General features: G+C 43.5%; 2 protein-coding genes across 2 annotated transcripts; one reads left to right on the forward strand and one right to left on the reverse strand.

Moving 5' to 3' along the window:
• Nucleotides 1–5314: 5314 nt before the first annotated feature.
• Nucleotides 5315–7950, forward strand: naa38 (N-alpha-acetyltransferase 38, NatC auxiliary subunit). Its single transcript, XM_040043478.1, has 3 exons — nucleotides 5315–5444; nucleotides 6118–6292; nucleotides 7497–7950. The coding sequence occupies exons 1-3, from the start codon at nucleotides 5406–5408 to the stop codon at nucleotides 7619–7621; spliced, it is 339 nt and encodes a 112-aa protein (XP_039899412.1). The 5' UTR covers nucleotides 5315–5405; the 3' UTR covers nucleotides 7622–7950.
• A 61-nt stretch (nucleotides 7951–8011) lies between these two features.
• dnajc3b (DnaJ (Hsp40) homolog, subfamily C, member 3b) lies at nucleotides 8012–15527 on the reverse strand. Its single transcript, XM_040043476.1, has 12 exons — nucleotides 15064–15527; nucleotides 13695–13805; nucleotides 13383–13507; nucleotides 13202–13276; nucleotides 12973–13116; nucleotides 12619–12800; nucleotides 12411–12530; nucleotides 11169–11274; nucleotides 10868–10988; nucleotides 10497–10629; nucleotides 10230–10378; nucleotides 8012–9563 (listed from the first exon to the last, which is right to left on the reverse strand). The coding sequence occupies exons 1-12, from the start codon at nucleotides 15146–15148 to the stop codon at nucleotides 9418–9420; spliced, it is 1497 nt and encodes a 498-aa protein (XP_039899410.1). The 5' UTR covers nucleotides 15149–15527; the 3' UTR covers nucleotides 8012–9417.
• Nucleotides 15528–17264: the final 1737 nt, after the last annotated feature.

The raw sequence follows: 17264 nt of genomic DNA on the forward strand, positions 1-17264 counted from the left end.
AGGAGCAAAAAAAAAAGGGGTGTGTGACTGCATGTAAGTTACATTGTTACTTGTTTGTTTCTTTTCTCTCTGACCCCCCCCCCCACCTCCCCTCCTCTCTTTTTTTCCCTCTCTGTCGCTCTCTCTTTCTCTATCCCCCCCACCCTCCCAGCCCCTCAAGTCCGGATCAGTCACGAATCCGACAGACTTGCCTGGTGTCACTGTCACTTGCCAGATCACACGCAACAACTCTCGCTTTCTGCATTGCAGACCCCGACACAAATCTATCAAATATGGCCACCTTATATTCTCCGGAGCCCCCACCGTTGTGCTTCAAAAAAAAAAAGAAATTATTTTGGAGCAGCAGCAGCAGGGTTGGGCACGCGCTTGTATATATACGTGTGTGTGTGTGTGTGTGTGTGTGTGTGTGTGTGTGTGTGTGTGTGTGTGTGTGTGTGTGTGAGCGTGTGCGTGTGTATGAGTGCTGGGGAGGGATTGGGAGAGAGAGAGAGTGAGTGAGAGAGGGGGGTTGGGAAAATCTGCCGCAGCCATGCCCAGACTTACATCAGATTGTATTGCTTAAAAAATTAACTACTTGTGGTGGGGATGGAAACAGGTCGGGGTATGCAAAACCGCGTTTCCACCTCTAGAAAGCACCGCGAGAAACGGCTCCAAGTGCGCACGCCGTCTCTCGCACCGGCGTTTAAAACGGCCACGAGAGATTTTCCGAGCTCTCGCTGTAAAGTCGCGCTCTCGTTAGCGCCGAGCTGTGACAACTGGATGGCAGTAAGGCCATGGGAATGCCTAGACCCCGGCCAGCCCTCGGTGGCTGCCCGGGGGCACTTTTGTTTTGACAAAAGGAATTTTGATTTGCTTTTTTTTTTTTTTTTTTTTTCGCATTCAAGCCTCACATAGAAAATCAGGGTCAGGCAGGAAACTGTGACTTCACTAAAGATTCAAATATATGGTTTAAAAAAAGAATTTACATAATATCTTTTTAAAAGGCGCATTATGTTTTAAAATACATGATTCCTATTTCATTTAAAAGAGATATTGAATAAATAATGAACAAATTACACATTTCTTGCAATCTCTTGTTTCCCAGTGAGCCGATATCTAGTAGCAGTAGACCCTTGGTCCCTTTAATATCTCAGCACCTGTGTTCCAATAAGCTGCTCATGTCTTTACTGTTTAATTCGCTTCAGCAAACTGTAGTCGGCCCTAGAGTGTGTGAACATTTGTTCAGAGTTAGAGGGAAGAGTGTGAAATTTTATTTATAAAGTGCTAAATCATAACAACAGTAGACTCATATAAAGGTAAAGGGTCTTTATCTTTATATGAGGTAAAGGCCCTACAATAATACAGAAAAAACCTCAACAATCACACTACCCCCATGAGTAAGCACTTGGTGAGAGTGGGAAGGAAAAACTCCCTTTTAACAGGAAGAAACCTCTAGCATAACCAGGCTCAGGGAGGGGCAGCCATCTGCTGCGACCACTTGGGGGTGAGGGGAGGAAGACAGGACCAAAGACGCACCGTGGAAGGGTTTTATATGTAGTAACATTTGCTTTTTGTATTTTCAGCCTTTATTTTGAAAGGATAGTGCAGAGACAAGGCAGGGCAAGCGTGGAGGAAATGGCCAGGGGGCAGACTCAGACTGTGCAGCTGCAGCAGCCTTTGGCATACGGGTCACCTGCTCAACCAGCCCACAGTTAAAGGGACACCCGCCCAGTATTACCTGAGGTTTGAGCTACCTAAGGAGGCCTTGGGGAGTCAGGCCACACCAAAGTCAAAAGGTCTTTTACACTCCATTCAGTTTGCATGCTGAGCACATGCAAATAAAGAAATGCAAGCATTGTGAATCCAGGCTCACTGTTACCTCAGTGAACCACCTTTCCAGTCTTACTAACCACACATTGTGGTTTACACCATAAGCCACATGTACACACATTGACACACACACACAGATATGTCATCCTCTGTTAAACAACCTAAGGAAGTTTTATATGAAGATAACTGAAATGTTGCAGTGCAAGCACGCCTAAATCTCCCTGAACCTCACCACGATACAACCTTCTCTAACCCTCCTGTTGTCCCAACAGATCTGTAAGTGAACGCAGGAGGGGGAAAATGTGGAATTATAAAAGTGTCAGAAGCTGAAAGACATCCCGACCACACGGCCGGCAACTCAGGCAGCCTAGCCGTTGTGACATCTCGTAAAGCCTCCACGTCTCCAAGTTCAGCGCTCCGTCTATGCTATCTGTCACTCTGTCAGCTGTGGCTCCCACACCAATAACTGGGTATCGTGTAAACAAGCATTTCAGTTACGCCTCGCCTGCTGAGCACGCTCCTCCTCCTCCTCTCTCTGCTGCTGCTGCAACAGGTGCTCGAGCTGCTTCGGCTCAGCTCGCCCCGCGCCCACAAATGAGAGGAGAGGAATTTAATTAGTGTCTGATCCAAAGGCCACATCTGCCAAGAGAGAGACGGCGCAACGCAAGACAACATGGGCAGAGGAGACATGTCTGTGTGTGTCAGTGCAGGGAAAGTGTATCACAGTGTGTGTGTGTGTGACTGGAGTCCCCCCATCCACCCACCCACTAAGCCTCTGGCCACTGAGGTGTCTGCGGTTGCCAGATTGAGAGGCTGGTGATGTGGAAGCTGTGTGTGTGTGTAGCTTACATACCCTAACCCACACTACCTATGTGTGTGAGTGTGTGAGTGAAGTATCTGTACTCATAACCGTGCATGTTTCTCACTATGCTATTGCAAAAGAAAAAAAAAAAGGGTGAAAGCAGCCAGGGCTCTCATGTGCCGTAGGCCCTGACATACTGCGCTACTCTGCTGTGACTACCCGCCTTCCCCCTCCCCGCCCACCCGCCTGCCACTACCAACACTCCCCGTGTCCGTTTGGCAGGGAGACATGTCGAGGATGAGAGAGAAAAGCCTCCCCTGGGTGCTGCGCTCCAGCTAACCCAGATTTTATGCAGTGTGACACACAGAGGAAGACACCGGCTCCTGAGCTCCATTCAGAGCTGAGCTGTCTGAACTGAGGCGACCCGGGGAGCAGATAATGCTTAAATAAGAGGCGTGCAGCGGGGGCCAATCCAGCAGGCGCTGGTGTGGGATTGAATTAGCAGCAGAAGAAGTGCTGATCAGTTGAGTTTTGGCTCAGCGTATTCCCTGACCAGTGAAACACTTGTAATAAAGTGATAAAAAGTAAAGGTGGGACACAGTGCTTTTTGGGGTTTAATTGTGCCAGTTAATGGGCTCCAGTTGTGGCCGCGTACATTGAGAGATGATGATTTCTGGGAAAGTTTTATCAGAGACATAAGAGGGAGAGGGTGATGAAAAACTCCTGAGCTATCCAACTACATCAAGACTGTAAAGGACATAATCAGCAACATCCACATCCACCAGATAAAGTGTGACACATCGAGGTTTAGGGTTAAGGCTTCTTTGGACAGTAAAAGAAAGTAAATCCTCACAGGTTTACTTTTAACTCATGAGGCATAGGTCATCATCTGTGATTATCATTCTAACCTAAACTATTAAAATGTGCCATTTTAAGTGTCCCAAGAAGCTGGGACGGGCTCCAACTACAACGCTGAATCTGATAAGCAGAAGGAGCTGGATGGATGGGTGTGTGGATAGGATGTGGTTCTCTCCAAAACACAGCACTAGGGTTAGGGATGCCATTGATAATGACTTTAACCTCACATATTAAAAGCTTTTTAATGTGGGTGCTCCTACACTTCTCTGCAGATGGGTCAAAAACACAAAATAGCCTTCTTTTGCATGCTATGCGTGGAGTTTTGAAGGATAAAGAGGATACAAACCTTTAGTTACGACTATGATGCCAGTCATCCCTCTTCTAAGGATTCAGGATACCATCAGCACAGTCAGCAGCAAGGCCAGCACTCACTGCCACTAGAAATCCACCCAAGAAGATCTGTGGATTATGACTTTAGTTCAGATTAAAAAAAAAACTATGCACACCACCTAGCTGAGGCTCTATTTTCACTCTCATTCATTTCATTCACATAGAGATGCGTCGATATACAGTGAATGTATGATGAAATGCTGCTGCACAAGAGTATATCTTCTACAAAATCATGCTTTTTTTTAAACATCAGTAGTTACATCTGTTCCGGGTCGTTTGCTGAACAGTGTTTGTCTGATCTTATCATATTGTGTCTTAACTTGATCTTTCCTTTCTCGCGAATGACTCACATAAATCTTGACTCTAAATTCTTTTTAAGGTCTTTTAAAATATTTCACGGCGATAATAATAATAAAAAACGCAGGAAAACGTAGAAACGAAATAGAAAAGAAACTGTTAGCCCCTCCTCCAAACTCTACTTTGAGAGAAAAGTGCAAACCAGATATTTATATTCACATGCCAACATTCCAGTTTTACATCATCTGTCTTATCCAGTGTGTAACATTTAATCTATGCGGTCATTTAGATTTAGATTTTTGGCACTTGAGAAAAAGAGGTTTACTATCATAGTGTTTCTTCTTCTCTCACGCAGCTTCTCTGTTCTCTTTTTCCTGTAAGTAATTGGGTTTCATGGTTCTGCTAGATGTTTGGCACCGTGGATCTTTTGCTTATTGGTTCCTCTACAGTGTGTGTTACAGTTCATTTCATTTGCAGTTATGCTGACAGCCTCTCTCTTTACTTTTATTTTGAGTCAAATTAACTTGACTGCTTTTATTTGTTCTGCAGATATTGCGACTTTATTGTTATTGTGTTGCCATAATAGTGCAGTGAAAATGATATTTTTGCGACAATCATAACCACTGTAATGACTTTAGCAGTTTCCCCCCAGGTTTTTAAATGTGGTACTTTAGAAAGGATTTTTAAGTAACACTTGGTAAGTTATACAAGTCATGTTTTCAGTGAAGCTCGTGGGTTAAGCAACGCGTACAAATCAGATAGAAATCTCAGTGATTTTATCAGTGTTTTTAAAGCGATGTGTCAGGAAATGAAGGGAAAATGATCCTGTAGCGGCCACCTGTGGCGACGGTGGGGACATACAGGCGAGCTTTAAAATGCCACACTCCAAATTCTCCAGACTTACCCGACAATAAAACTCTGAACACGTAATAGTTTTCGTTTTTGAAAAGTATGGGTATATGAGTTTTTAAAAGGCTTTAGCTAACAGTGCTAAAACGAGGCTAATGACGTCTTTGATCAGTGCCAGCTGGTAGTTCCTCTTAAAATTAATACATTTACAGACTTAAATGTTAACTTATTATTATTAATATTTATCATTTAAATAATGTAAACTTTAAAAAATTCTAGCAGCATCCTAACGGACCTCCCCTTTAAGAAGAAAAAAAAACTGGATCGTTTCCGGTTTCGCTGGTCCGTCGATGAAATTGCTCCGTAAGCAAATGCCGGAGGAGAAGAAGAGGGGCAGGTTATGGCCACAATGATTGAGGAAAACGGCCCTTCGACTCACGTATGTGTTTCTCGTTTTAATTTTTCAGTTTGTCTCGGGGTTGTTGGTGCTGTTTAACATGTCAAAACTGAGATTAAAAAATAGTTAAACCGAAAAGTATTTCAACATTGTCATTGCTTCAGTTCTAGCCAATTCGTTAGTCGGTGGCTAACAAATTAGCTTGTACATCTGACCTGGTAACCTGCGTTTATTTAACTGTTTATATGAACGACAGACTAGAGATTCACTATGTGTTGAGTTCTCCTCACCAAAATGCAAAGTTTGGTCATTCTGTCTCAAGTCATTATTTTTTCCTCGACCGTCTCAGATTTACCTAAACATTTTATAGTCCAGAGTTTGGATATATATAGTGATTGTTTTAAAATGTTAGCTTCACATATCATTTTTTTCAATATATATGTTTTAAGTCCCATCCACCTACTTTCAGGCCTTTTTATAGCTCAAAACTATTAAAGGTAAAAGCCTTACATTTCCACAGCCTTTCTTTCTGTAATTTGGGACAGTAAAAAAAGTCACATTGCAAAAATGTCAGTAGTGACAGTTTCCAAATGGTATATTGATTCAAAAAATTTATAATAATGGATTAATAATGTGCCAATTAGTCAGTTAAATAATAATTTAGCCCTCATCTTAGGTTTTATTTTGCTCACTTTCCCTTATTGTCCTCACCCAGGAGCAGTCTGAAGTGTCCTCATCATCTCAGGCACGGCAGAAGCTGGAGGGGCTCCTGAACAAGAACATGAGGATCCGCATGACAGACGGACGGACTCTGGTGGGCCTTTTCCTCTGCACTGATCGGGACTGCAACGTCATCCTCGGCTCAGCTCAGGAATTCCTTAAATCCACAGGTACGCTGAGGCGACCTGAGCACAGCGCCCACTGATGCCTTTGACTCCGTACAAAAAGGCTGTTCTGCTCTTTTTCACACCTCGCACTTTTTATGGTGTTGTATTATCAAAGCATCTTTGAAGTGTCTTTCCAGGAAAGATTTAAACACACAGGTGTGCTATCAAACTGTGACTTTACTCAATGCCAAACCATCTTAAAGGTTATCAATAAAGCTAAAAATAATACTGATCAGAACCAGCAGCTGTGGGGAAACTCATACACGATGCTTTTGTCATTCACTTGGCAAAAAAAACACACAGGGAAATGTGTAAAAGTTGTTGTTTGTACTGTTTTGTGGTTTATTTGCTGTGACCTGTTGTTTTGAAACTCATGGAAATGGAGCAACTTTTATCATGTTTTGATGTTACAGTTAAAAATCATTTCATATTTACATATATTAGTCTGTAGTTTAGTTCCTAGATTATTGGTTTTGCTAAGAAACAAACTGTAGTGGAAGAGAAGATGATGTTAGGTGCTGGAAACATTCCACCAAATCCCAGGGCTGCTCTGTTGGAGGAGATGTGGTTACTGTGGAGGCCATTCGAGTACAATGAGTTCATTCTCATGTTCAAGAAACCAGTTTGAGATAATCTGAGCTTCATGACATGATGGTTAGACTGGGGTTATAAAGGGGTGGGCATAGTCAAATACCCCAGTTAGGCTGCAGGTATTTAGACTATGCTATGTTGGTAGCCAGTGATACATGGCAGGGTAGCTCTTTAAACAAACGTCTGAATGTCACAGTATAAATTGAGACTCATCAGACCAGACAACATCCTGCTTTAATGTTTCTTTTGTTGCTATTGGGCAAAGCCCTGCTGTTCTTTCTGTATGTGCTGTTCATTCAAAGGTGCTCTTCTGCGTACGTTGCTTGTAATGAGTTATTGTTGCCTTCCTATCAGCTTGGATATTTTCACTTTTTCAGAAATTTCTCTATGAACCGCACAGATGGTCGTGTGGGAAAATTTCAGAAATATTCAGACTAGTAGAGCCCCTTAAATCACCTTTCTTCCTCATTCTGATGTTTACATAACTACATGTCTAAATGCACCGATTTGCTGCCATGTGATTGGCCGACTTGGTATTTACATTAACGTGCAGGTGTTCTTAATAAGGTATCACACAGTAAGTGTAGTCTGACCTGTTGTCTCGTTTTCTTTTCAGACACATTCTCCCAGAGCGAACCCAGAGTCCTGGGCCTGGCCATGATTCCCGGCCACCACGTGGTGTCCATCGAGGTGGAGGCAGACAGCCTGGACGACACACAGGGATTCGGAGCTAACCACTGACGGAGCTCCGTCTGTTTGGACAGCATTCATGTGACTGAGTCCTGCCGAGCCAGACTCAAGGCCGTGGTCGATCCCAGGAGAACGGACGACGTCAGTCTCTCAGACTCTTTGGACGCAGACCTTCTGTGTCGATGTCGTGGATTCAGTCAGTCCCTCGGCGACTGATGAAAAAGTGCGTTTGCGTCAACTGCTGCACAATGCAGCGAGTGCAGAAATGGTGTGGGCGTGCATGAGGTGTGAGTAAACGAGAGCTTACTTGTATGTGTCTCAGTGTCTGCAGTGCCCGTCTTTATTACAGTGTGTTTTAAAATAAATCGCCCTATTTGAGACTTTGTGTTGCCGTCCTCGCCTCGCTTTAAAACACAGCAAAACAAAATGAGCAAAAATGCGTTTGTTTCAATATTTTAATACACTTGAGCTTGTCAGCTGACTCAGTTTGGCAACAGGGGAAAAAAAGCCTCCAACAAAAGAAACCCAGAAACAAAACCGTCCCACTCAGAGTTAAATACAAAGAGAGCCTGTCACATTTTGTTCACACAATCAAGCAGTAGAAGCTGGTTACAGTCAGTGTGTCCTCAAGTTATTAAAGACAAAATAACTTAATTTGTGCTAAAAAATAAAGTCTTTAAAAACATCATCTCGGTTCACCCGTGTGGCCCGTGTGGCTGCAAGAACCTCATTTATAAACTGTATGAAGTTCGTATGTGTCAGTGCGACCCATTGGATAAATATTATCCAAACATGCTGCTCGTGAAGTAGATATGGTGTACCTCGGGAAAAATAAAGCAGCAGCTCAGACACGCTTCAGTAACACCCATTTATAAATGAGGTTCTCGGATAGCCACTGAAGACACACGGGAGTGTGGAAGGCTTTTCAAAGGCCTACAGTAACATTTCAGGAGTGCAGGAGGAGTGAAGTGGCCTTTTCAAACAAAGTAAAAGTGCAAGCTTTCGAAACGTTTCCTTGAAAGGAGGAGGGAAGGAACAGAAATACTCTAAACGTCAATGCAGTCATTTGCGGCTGTTTTTCTAAACTTTTTTTTTTCACTTATTTTGTGCACTTACATCCATAATGTCTGCCGCTGGATATAAATGAACATCTCCAAACCAAAATTCACACAGAATTATTCCAATTAGCTATCAGGAGGCGCTGATTTAAATTTAAAAATATACACGTATACATCACAGAGCACCTACACTGACTTCAGATCCATAGGATATTGAAATTCTTACACCTACAGGTTTCCTGTAGCGGTGCTCGAGTTTCACCATAAATATAGCTCAACAGCCACAGGTCTAATGATAAATATAAAAATCCTGCTTCTCTAGTGTTGAGACGTCTCGACGTGGTAAAAAATAGAGACTGAAATCAGTAGACCTTTAAAGAATACTGCAAGCAAACGGACAGACGTACAGATTTCCAAGCAAAGAGTCACGGCACTAAAAATAAGAAGGAGGCGCCGAGTAGCGCTTCAAAGAATGGCACAAAGAAAGAATAAGAGCGGACACTGCTTCCAGCCGTCACACATTTCCTACGGAGCTCGTCTGTAGACTTCATTTTCTTCAAGCACAACGTAATTTATGAGTAACCACAGGTAGGTCCTTTGATTTTGTGGTAAAAAGTCCAAAATAACAAAAAAAAAACAAGTTTGCGAAAACCTGCGTCCAGGCTGACGCAGAGCTTTTGAGGAAGACTCGTCCTCCAAAATCCCCCGAAGGTTTTTTCCAAAGTATCCAATCCACCTAAAACGACACTACCCCCCCTCCCCGCCCGTGTGTTCGTCAAGTCCTGCTCTCTAGTTGTACTGGAACTTGAAGTGGAAGCTGCCGCCAGATTCAAAGGGGTTGAAGTGAAAAGGCCAGCCCTGCTGACCTCCGCCTCCTCCTTGCTGGCTTTCTGGGTCCAGCGGATCCTCGCCCGCATCAAACTTCTGTCTCATTTCTAGGAAAAAAAAAAGTAATAGAGAACAGGATCGTTAACATTTTAGTAAACGATCAACTAGTTTGGACTTGGTTTGACAAACATCCATTTTCTTCTGCTTTTACAATTCTATTCACTTTTTTACAGGACCTGTGATGATGGTGAACTTGAACTTAGGTGCCACTGTGCTGCCCCCTACTGTCACAATACCAAAATGACATCAGTCTATTCATCAGACAAAACCTGACAGTCAGTAAATGTTTGTTCTTTGACTGCAGAGCTGCAGTTTTAACGTCTGCTGAGCAACATATTTTGGTCTGTTTTGTGAAAAGAAGAACGAAGCCGCTCGTTTCTTTCACATGAATGTTCTCATAGCTCAGCTTAACTTCACCGCACATCATTTCTGAGAAAGTCAAACTTTCTAAATTAGCCCAACTAATTTTAATGCTTGTTCTGGACTGTAATATATGCTGCTCACCATGCATTGCTATTGGAGTTTTTGGAGACTTTTCAAGTCTATAAGTGGAAGAAAATGAAAAGATGGATGTTTATGGAGACTGTTGGAATTTGTGACTTTCCCTCTGGGATGAGTAAAGTATGTCTAAAATCCCGGAAATTCTTTAAAATCAGATATTGGTGGTGTGGAAATGTGGCTGTAAAGACTAAATAACAAGGCTGGCTGCTGACCTGGATCAGTAAGGACCTCTTTGGCCGATGCGATGTCAATAAACTTCTTTTCTGCTTCTTTCTTCTCGGCCTCAGACTGGAAGTTGTCGGGGTGCCACTGCTGTGCCAGCTTCCTGTACGCCTTGGTGATCTCCTGCTTGTTGGCACTCCTGAGGAAGTTTCTGAGCGTTAGCGGGCCCTCTTATAAAAGTGACGGGCGTTGACTTTGGCATCAGAAAAATAAAGTAAACGTGTAGTGTTTATGTTGAAGCCGGCTGGACTGGTTACCTGCTGACACCGAGGATTTTATAGTAGTCCCTCTTACGAGACTGCTTGAGCAGCCTCTGGGCTCGGTCCAGCCCCTCTTTGATATCGTTGCTGTCGCCGTCAAACTCTCTCGCCTCCTGGTAGTCCTCCACAGCTGCACGACACACAAGGGATTTACAGATTACTCCTAAATATTATTTGTACCACATATCTGAGGCTAATTATGTAATATTGTTTTACTTTAATCATCAATTATCAATAAAAATCTTCTGATACTGCGTGTGCAGTTCTGAGATGGAAGCAGTGTCTATGGTTACGATAGGCTCATGACATCATAACAGGACATAAGCATGGGATGAGTTGAGTTGCATTCATTGAGAAGACTGTGTCACCTTTCTCGTAGTCCTGGTTGAGGATATAGGCCTCTGCTCTGTCTCTGAGGACGTTGGCGTTGCGGGGGTCTCTCTGGTGGGCCTCCGAACACACGTCTATCGCCTCGGTCGCTGATTTAATCTGGAAATGATATGAAGCAAAAGGTGAATGATTACAAACTAAGACTGAACTCTAGTGAGAACTAGGACAGTGCGTTTGCAAGGGAATGACGATTTATTTAGAGGTTCCACATCTTCTGGGGGATGTGAGAGGAGAAAAATGAGCATCGCTTCGTGAGAAAAGCTGCCGTCACTCTCCCACCTTCACAAGACAGAAGCAGATCCTCTCTTTGGCCAGGTTGGTGTAGTGCGGGACATTAGGCTCCGTCTGCATTACTGATTCATACTTTTCTATGGCTTCTTGATGCCTAATGGAGAGAGAGAAACACAGTTAAAGGTCAAAGCACTTAACATGCTGTGGCACTGAAGCAGTTCACAGTTTACAAGCTGCAAATGTACAGATGAGTTAATTATTATCCCACCTATGAAAATAAAATAAGTGCCGTTAAAGAGAGCCAGGACTTTCAAACACAGCATTTCCAAACATGCTTGTTTTATTTTGGATGCTTAAATTATTTTACTTTGGGCACAGAAACACAAATATGTCATAAAAACTACCTGCATCGACATTATTAGCCCCCCTGCTGCTAATACTCGGTTCTCTTTGCTGGTTAACAGCCTGCAACTGTTTCTTCTAGTTCTCAATACGGCTCTCACGCGTGTCCTGAGGAATCACTACTCACTTTTCTTTGATGAATCTCCAGCGCCTCCAGATTTTTTTAAGTCAGGGCTTTTGCCCAGGCCAGTCAGGGACATTCACTTTGGTCTTCTGGAGCTTCTTCTTAACCCTGAGTTTTAGGTCGTTGTCATGTTGTTCTGGGGTCTTCTTAGTTTCCTTCCTCTTCCAGGCTTGTTCTGCACTGTGTGGCTCTCTTTGAATTTTGCAATGATGCTTCTCGCTCCAGTTTTTAACACTTGGAAAACGCTGTGATATGTTTGTATATCGCCTCCTGCAACGTGAGCATCGGCCATTCTTTTTCTCAAGTCTAAACCGTCTTCTTTTGTCTTTGACCAGCTGTCTTCTCATTGACAGCTCAAACTCTTGCTGAAGTTTTTTGCTGTGTGCAAGTTGGACGATAACCCTCAGTTTTAACTTTAACTTACAAGCTGAGCATTACAAGTTACAGCAAATCATTGCACAGCAGTGGTTTGTGGTTTTTTTTTTAGGGGGCTAATAACACTGACTCTGGTATTTTTTCTTCTTTTATGAAATTATTCTGTTACTGTGTGCAAATATTTATAATTTATGCTTTCTAAAGAAAATGCTGTGTTGAAAATCCCTTGCTCTGTTAAAAGCAAAGGGAAAATTTTCATAGCTGTGCTAATAATTATGCCCTCATTTGTATATGTTACACTTTCAGAGGCTGAGACTATAGCTGCCCTCTGAAACTCTCATTTGCATGCAGGTGGAAGCGAAGTGCCTCAGCCCAACAGAAATACCCACCTGCCCTCCTCAATCAGCTCTTCGGCCGAGTCCAGCTGCTTGCTGAGCTTCTTCACCTGCTTGTAGTGGCTGAAGCACTCCTTGTCGTCCTGGTCGAGTTTCAGACACTCTCTGACGTTGCTGCGTGTGAATAGATGGAAAAAGTGAGACTTCATTTGCGTGGCTGAGCAAGCCAGACCTATTTGTTTATTCCAGGAACGACGCTCACTTGAGTGACTCGTGGTGGTCGCCGAGGCTGTAGTGCAGCTTGCCGAGCTTCAGAAAGGCGGCGCGGTTGTCGTTGCGAAGCCGCGTCGTCGGCGTGAGATCCTGGATGGCTTTCTGTGGATCTCCCATCCGGATGTAGCACTCTGCGCGGAGCTCCCGAGACTCCGGATCCCAAGGAGAGATCTAGAGGAAGACGGAAACTTTTTATAAATGAGCAATCAGCTCAAAGATCATAGTGATTCCTTTAATAACTAAAATGCTGAGGCATTAAAATCAGATTTGAAATCACACTTTGAAGCAGCTGGTGTTGGTAAGATTGTAAATGAAGAATAAAATTAACCAACAAGACCCCTACCTCTATAACTCTCTCCAGCACAGTGATCGTTGTGCTGTAGTCCCCTTGGTGGTACGCGGCCTGGGCCTCCTCCTGCAGCTCCTCCAGCTCGTTCGCCTTCATCAGCTGGTTCTGAGCTTCCTCGTTGTCTGAGGACCGCTGCAGCTGGAACAGCAGGTACATATTATTGTGACAAACATATGTGGGAGAGTGATTTAGGACTGCAAAAGCAGCACGTTATAAAACCTACCACTGCCTCAAAGTCCTCCCGTGCCTCCTGCGTGCTGCCCTGCTTCAACAGGATGTTCCCTCTCTGCAAGCGGGCCTGAAAAATGCAAACAGATGAAAAGATAGGATGACGAAGACTCGGAAGAGGGCAGAAGAAATGGAATATGATAGAAGACATTAAGAAAGGCTAGCGAGTGACCTACAGCCAAGAAATCAGGCTTGAGTTGGATAGCCTTGGTCAGATCTGGCAGGGCAGATTTGGACTTTCCCATGGCCAGAAACACTGCAGCTCGCTTGTAGAAGGTCAGGTAATTCTTAGAGTCACCCTCTGGAAAATGCATCATCACAATTTATTCATTTTTATTTTAACAAAAGCAACAAACACAAGCTTTGAACCTCTAAACTCTTTTACCGCACAATAACACACCTTTCTCAACTGTACAGACAAGCACCGACTGTGTAGACTGAAAATGTCAGCCAGTGGCAAGAACGTGTCTGCGTGTGTGTAACCTTACCCACAGCAGAGTGGTAGTGGGACAAGGCTTCGGCCAGCTGACCAGCTGCCAAAAGTTTGCGGCCCATCTCCAAGTGGTGCTCAATCTCAGCCTGAGTTTCCCCAAAGACGCCTGTAACATAAAACTGGGTTTGAGCCTCGCTGGAAACACTGAAGAGGGACAACTTTATAGAAGGAAACCACAGTGTAGCCCAGTGTTCTTTGTGTGTTTGTCTTTTGTTCACACTTGCACCTCTCTTCTGATGACAGAGGCTGCACAAGCTCAGAAAAAGATTCAAAACGCACAATCGAGCTGCGGCATCCGACCAACAACCTAACTTGTCTCCGAACTGCTCAGCCTGACCTTTCCCTCTGATGTACTCATTTCCACTCTTTTCCATCCTCCCATGAAACTCTTAACATCTTCACCTCAGTCTCCTGTCTTTATACCAGAGCGATCATCTCAGCAGGTCTCCCTACTATCTTCTAAACCATCTCTTTCACCGCTTTCCTTTTTCACTCATCTTCACCCACTCCACTCCCTCTCCCTTATTCACCTCGTATGCACTTTTATGCTAAATATTGCACAAGTCATATTATCAAAATATATTTTAACTACCTAAAGTGAAAGTACTCATTACACAGAATGGCACTTTTCAGAATCATACACATTATATTAGTGGATCATTGCAGTTGAGGACTGTTTTACATCCTTCTACATTGCTTATAGGCATTGATCTATAATAACGCAGTTAATCTGCAAATGAATAAGCAACTAAAGTCTTAAAATCTCCATCTGCATCCAAAATATAGTGGAATAGAAGCAGAAGGTAGAGATATACTTAAATACAGTACAATTACTGTGTATTAAACCTCAACTTTAGTAGTAAAGTACGCAGTTAAGTGTAGAGCTCAAAGTAATTTAGCGCTGGCGGGGAATGAGGAAGGGGTGAAACTAAAGAAAACCGATGTAATGAAAAGTGAAAGTGGAGTATTACTGCAAGACGAAACCTTATACAATCAGTGCTTTTAAAATAATGATTTGACACACACATAAATGTAACTGAACTATAAATATTACTAAGAGCAGAGGCCTGACACAGGTAAAAGCAGGTGGTGCTGGGACTGTAAGTCCTCACTACGCCCCTGGTTGTAAGGATGCTGCCCTTGGAAACATCTTTTAAAGCCTTCATGTTTAACTTTTACAGATTAATAGCCGGTATCTTTAAATCAGAGCAACGATATAGTAATTACTTTTTTGTATTAGTATTTTAAGAGCAGTTTCGGGGTCAGTAATTAAGCCGGCTTGATGAATTATTAGCACTAAAGACGACAAACAAGTGAGTAAGCAGGCTGTTTTTTGTTTTCTTTTAACGTGAAGTGGGTCTTACCGTCCAGCTGGATGTCCAGGATGACACACAGCAGTGACAGGGAGCACAGGACCCCGCTGAGTCCGGCCCGCCGACACGGCTCCATCTCTTCCCGGATTCACGCTTTAACACCGGAACCAGCCAACTTCACAGCTCTGCGTCCGCTTCGACTGAAAACGCCTGTCTGTTTCATTGAAATCTGCCTGTTATTTATTACACCCTCATGGGTCTCCCCTTCTCTACAGAACAGCTACGACGGTGTATTTACGGTCCCAATCGGACAGTATTCCGTGTAGAAATGAGTCGTATCGCTGAAAGGTTCCTCCCCTCACAAAAGAACTAGCAGCTTAAATTCACTACCCCGCCTGAATTAATTATTTTCTAGACTCGTTTTAAAGTTAAAACGACTAGTCTGTTGCTGAAGCCGAACAGCTGACCGTCCTTACACTTTGTAAACGAAACCTTGCCCCTCTGCCAGAGCCGTCCCCGCCCTATCTGCTCTACTTTTCCATGGTTGGTCCGCGAGGTGCACATCCGTGTTCGCCCGGAAACGTGGGCTGCTCTCATTGGATAAGCTATTTTAACAGTGACGCTCCCACCATGTCCCTGCATGGGCCCGGCAGCCTGCACACTGCGGCCAAACGTCATTACGGGGTATGTAATTGACAGTGGTAACACATGACGACGTGTTATGCAACGTAAAACAACCTGCTGAACAGGCCCAGTCTGTGTTTTTACCTCAAAGAATGCGAAATGCAAAGAATGCGAAAACCGTAATCATCCTGTCCTAATAATAATAATAATAATAATAATCATAATAATCGATCATGATAAATCATCATTTCTTTTAGTTCTCTGCGGGTCTATAAAGTTTTGTCATTTAATAACTTAATTTAAAATAATCCTGAATCTTCATTTTTGAAGTGATTTACACTCACTGGCTCACTCACTTCATAGTTATACCGTGTGGTACAAGGTCGGACATCTTTTTGCCTTTTAAGAGTAAGATCGACCTTAATTCATCATAGTACGGATTGAACAAGGCGCAGGAAGCATTCCTAAGAGATTTTGCTTCATACTGACATCACGCATGATGTGAATCTTCTGTTCCATCCCAAAGGTGCTCTATTAGTTTGAGATGGGGTGACTGTGGAGGCCATTTCAGTAAAGTGAACTCATTGTCATGTTTAAGATGATTTGAGCTGTGTGACATACCCCGCCTCTCGCCCTATGACAGCTGGGATTGGCTCCAGCACCCCCTGCGACCCTGAAAAAGGATAAGCGGTAGTGAATGGATGGATGGACATGACACGCTATTGTTGTCAGCAACAATAATCAGGTAGCCTGTGCAATACAAATGAAGCTCAGGTGTCTAAATGGCCTAAAGCATGCCAAGAAAATAGCACACACCATTACATCACCAGCAGCAGGACAAACGCTGATACAAAGCAGGATGGATCAATGCTTTCCTCTTGTGTACTCCTAATCCCTACCACTGTAGCAGTTGAAGCAAATTGAGACTCATCAGTACAATCATCTGTTGTCAAGTTTTGTTGTCCATGCGTAGCCTCAACATCATGTTAGCTGACATGAGTGTCACCCATTGAGGTCCTCTGCTGCTGCAGCCCATCTGCTTCAGTGCTCGATATGTTGGGCATTCAGAGACTTGGTTGTAACGAGTGGTTATTTGAGTAACTGTTGCCTTCCTGGACAGTCTGGACATTCTAATCTGACCTTTGACATCAGCAAGACATTTTCTCGCATCTGGATATTTTCTCTTTTTCAGACTGTTTCACTGTAAACCCTACAAAGGGTTGTGATCTGTCGCACTCAAAGTCACTTAAATCAAATTTCTTCCCCATTCTGACGCCGAGGTTAAGCTTCAGCAGATAATTGCACTATCGAGCATTTTAACAGTCTTAATAAGAAGCTGGGCAGCCATGTTTCACCAAAACAGCTTGAGTTCACCTTGAACCGGTGGACACACACACACCAACTCACATAAGATGTGTTCTCCTCTTGTGTTTTGTTAACAAACTGAACAAGAAGTTGCTGAGCTGAGACCTGGTGCTATCAAAGGCACACAAGTCACAGGATTTTCAATCATTCGGTGGTTGATGTGTCCTCTAAACGGAGTCACTGTCATCCTGGTTGAGACCGCTTCCACCTGCATACATTTACCACGGGATAAGGTGACCACCCAGTGACTCTTCCCTATCTTC

This window comes from Simochromis diagramma, unplaced genomic scaffold (assembly GCF_900408965.1).
Source record: "Simochromis diagramma unplaced genomic scaffold, fSimDia1.1 OVJJ01000656.1, whole genome shotgun sequence".
In the NCBI taxonomy this organism is placed as follows: Eukaryota; Metazoa; Chordata; class Actinopteri; order Cichliformes; family Cichlidae; genus Simochromis; species Simochromis diagramma.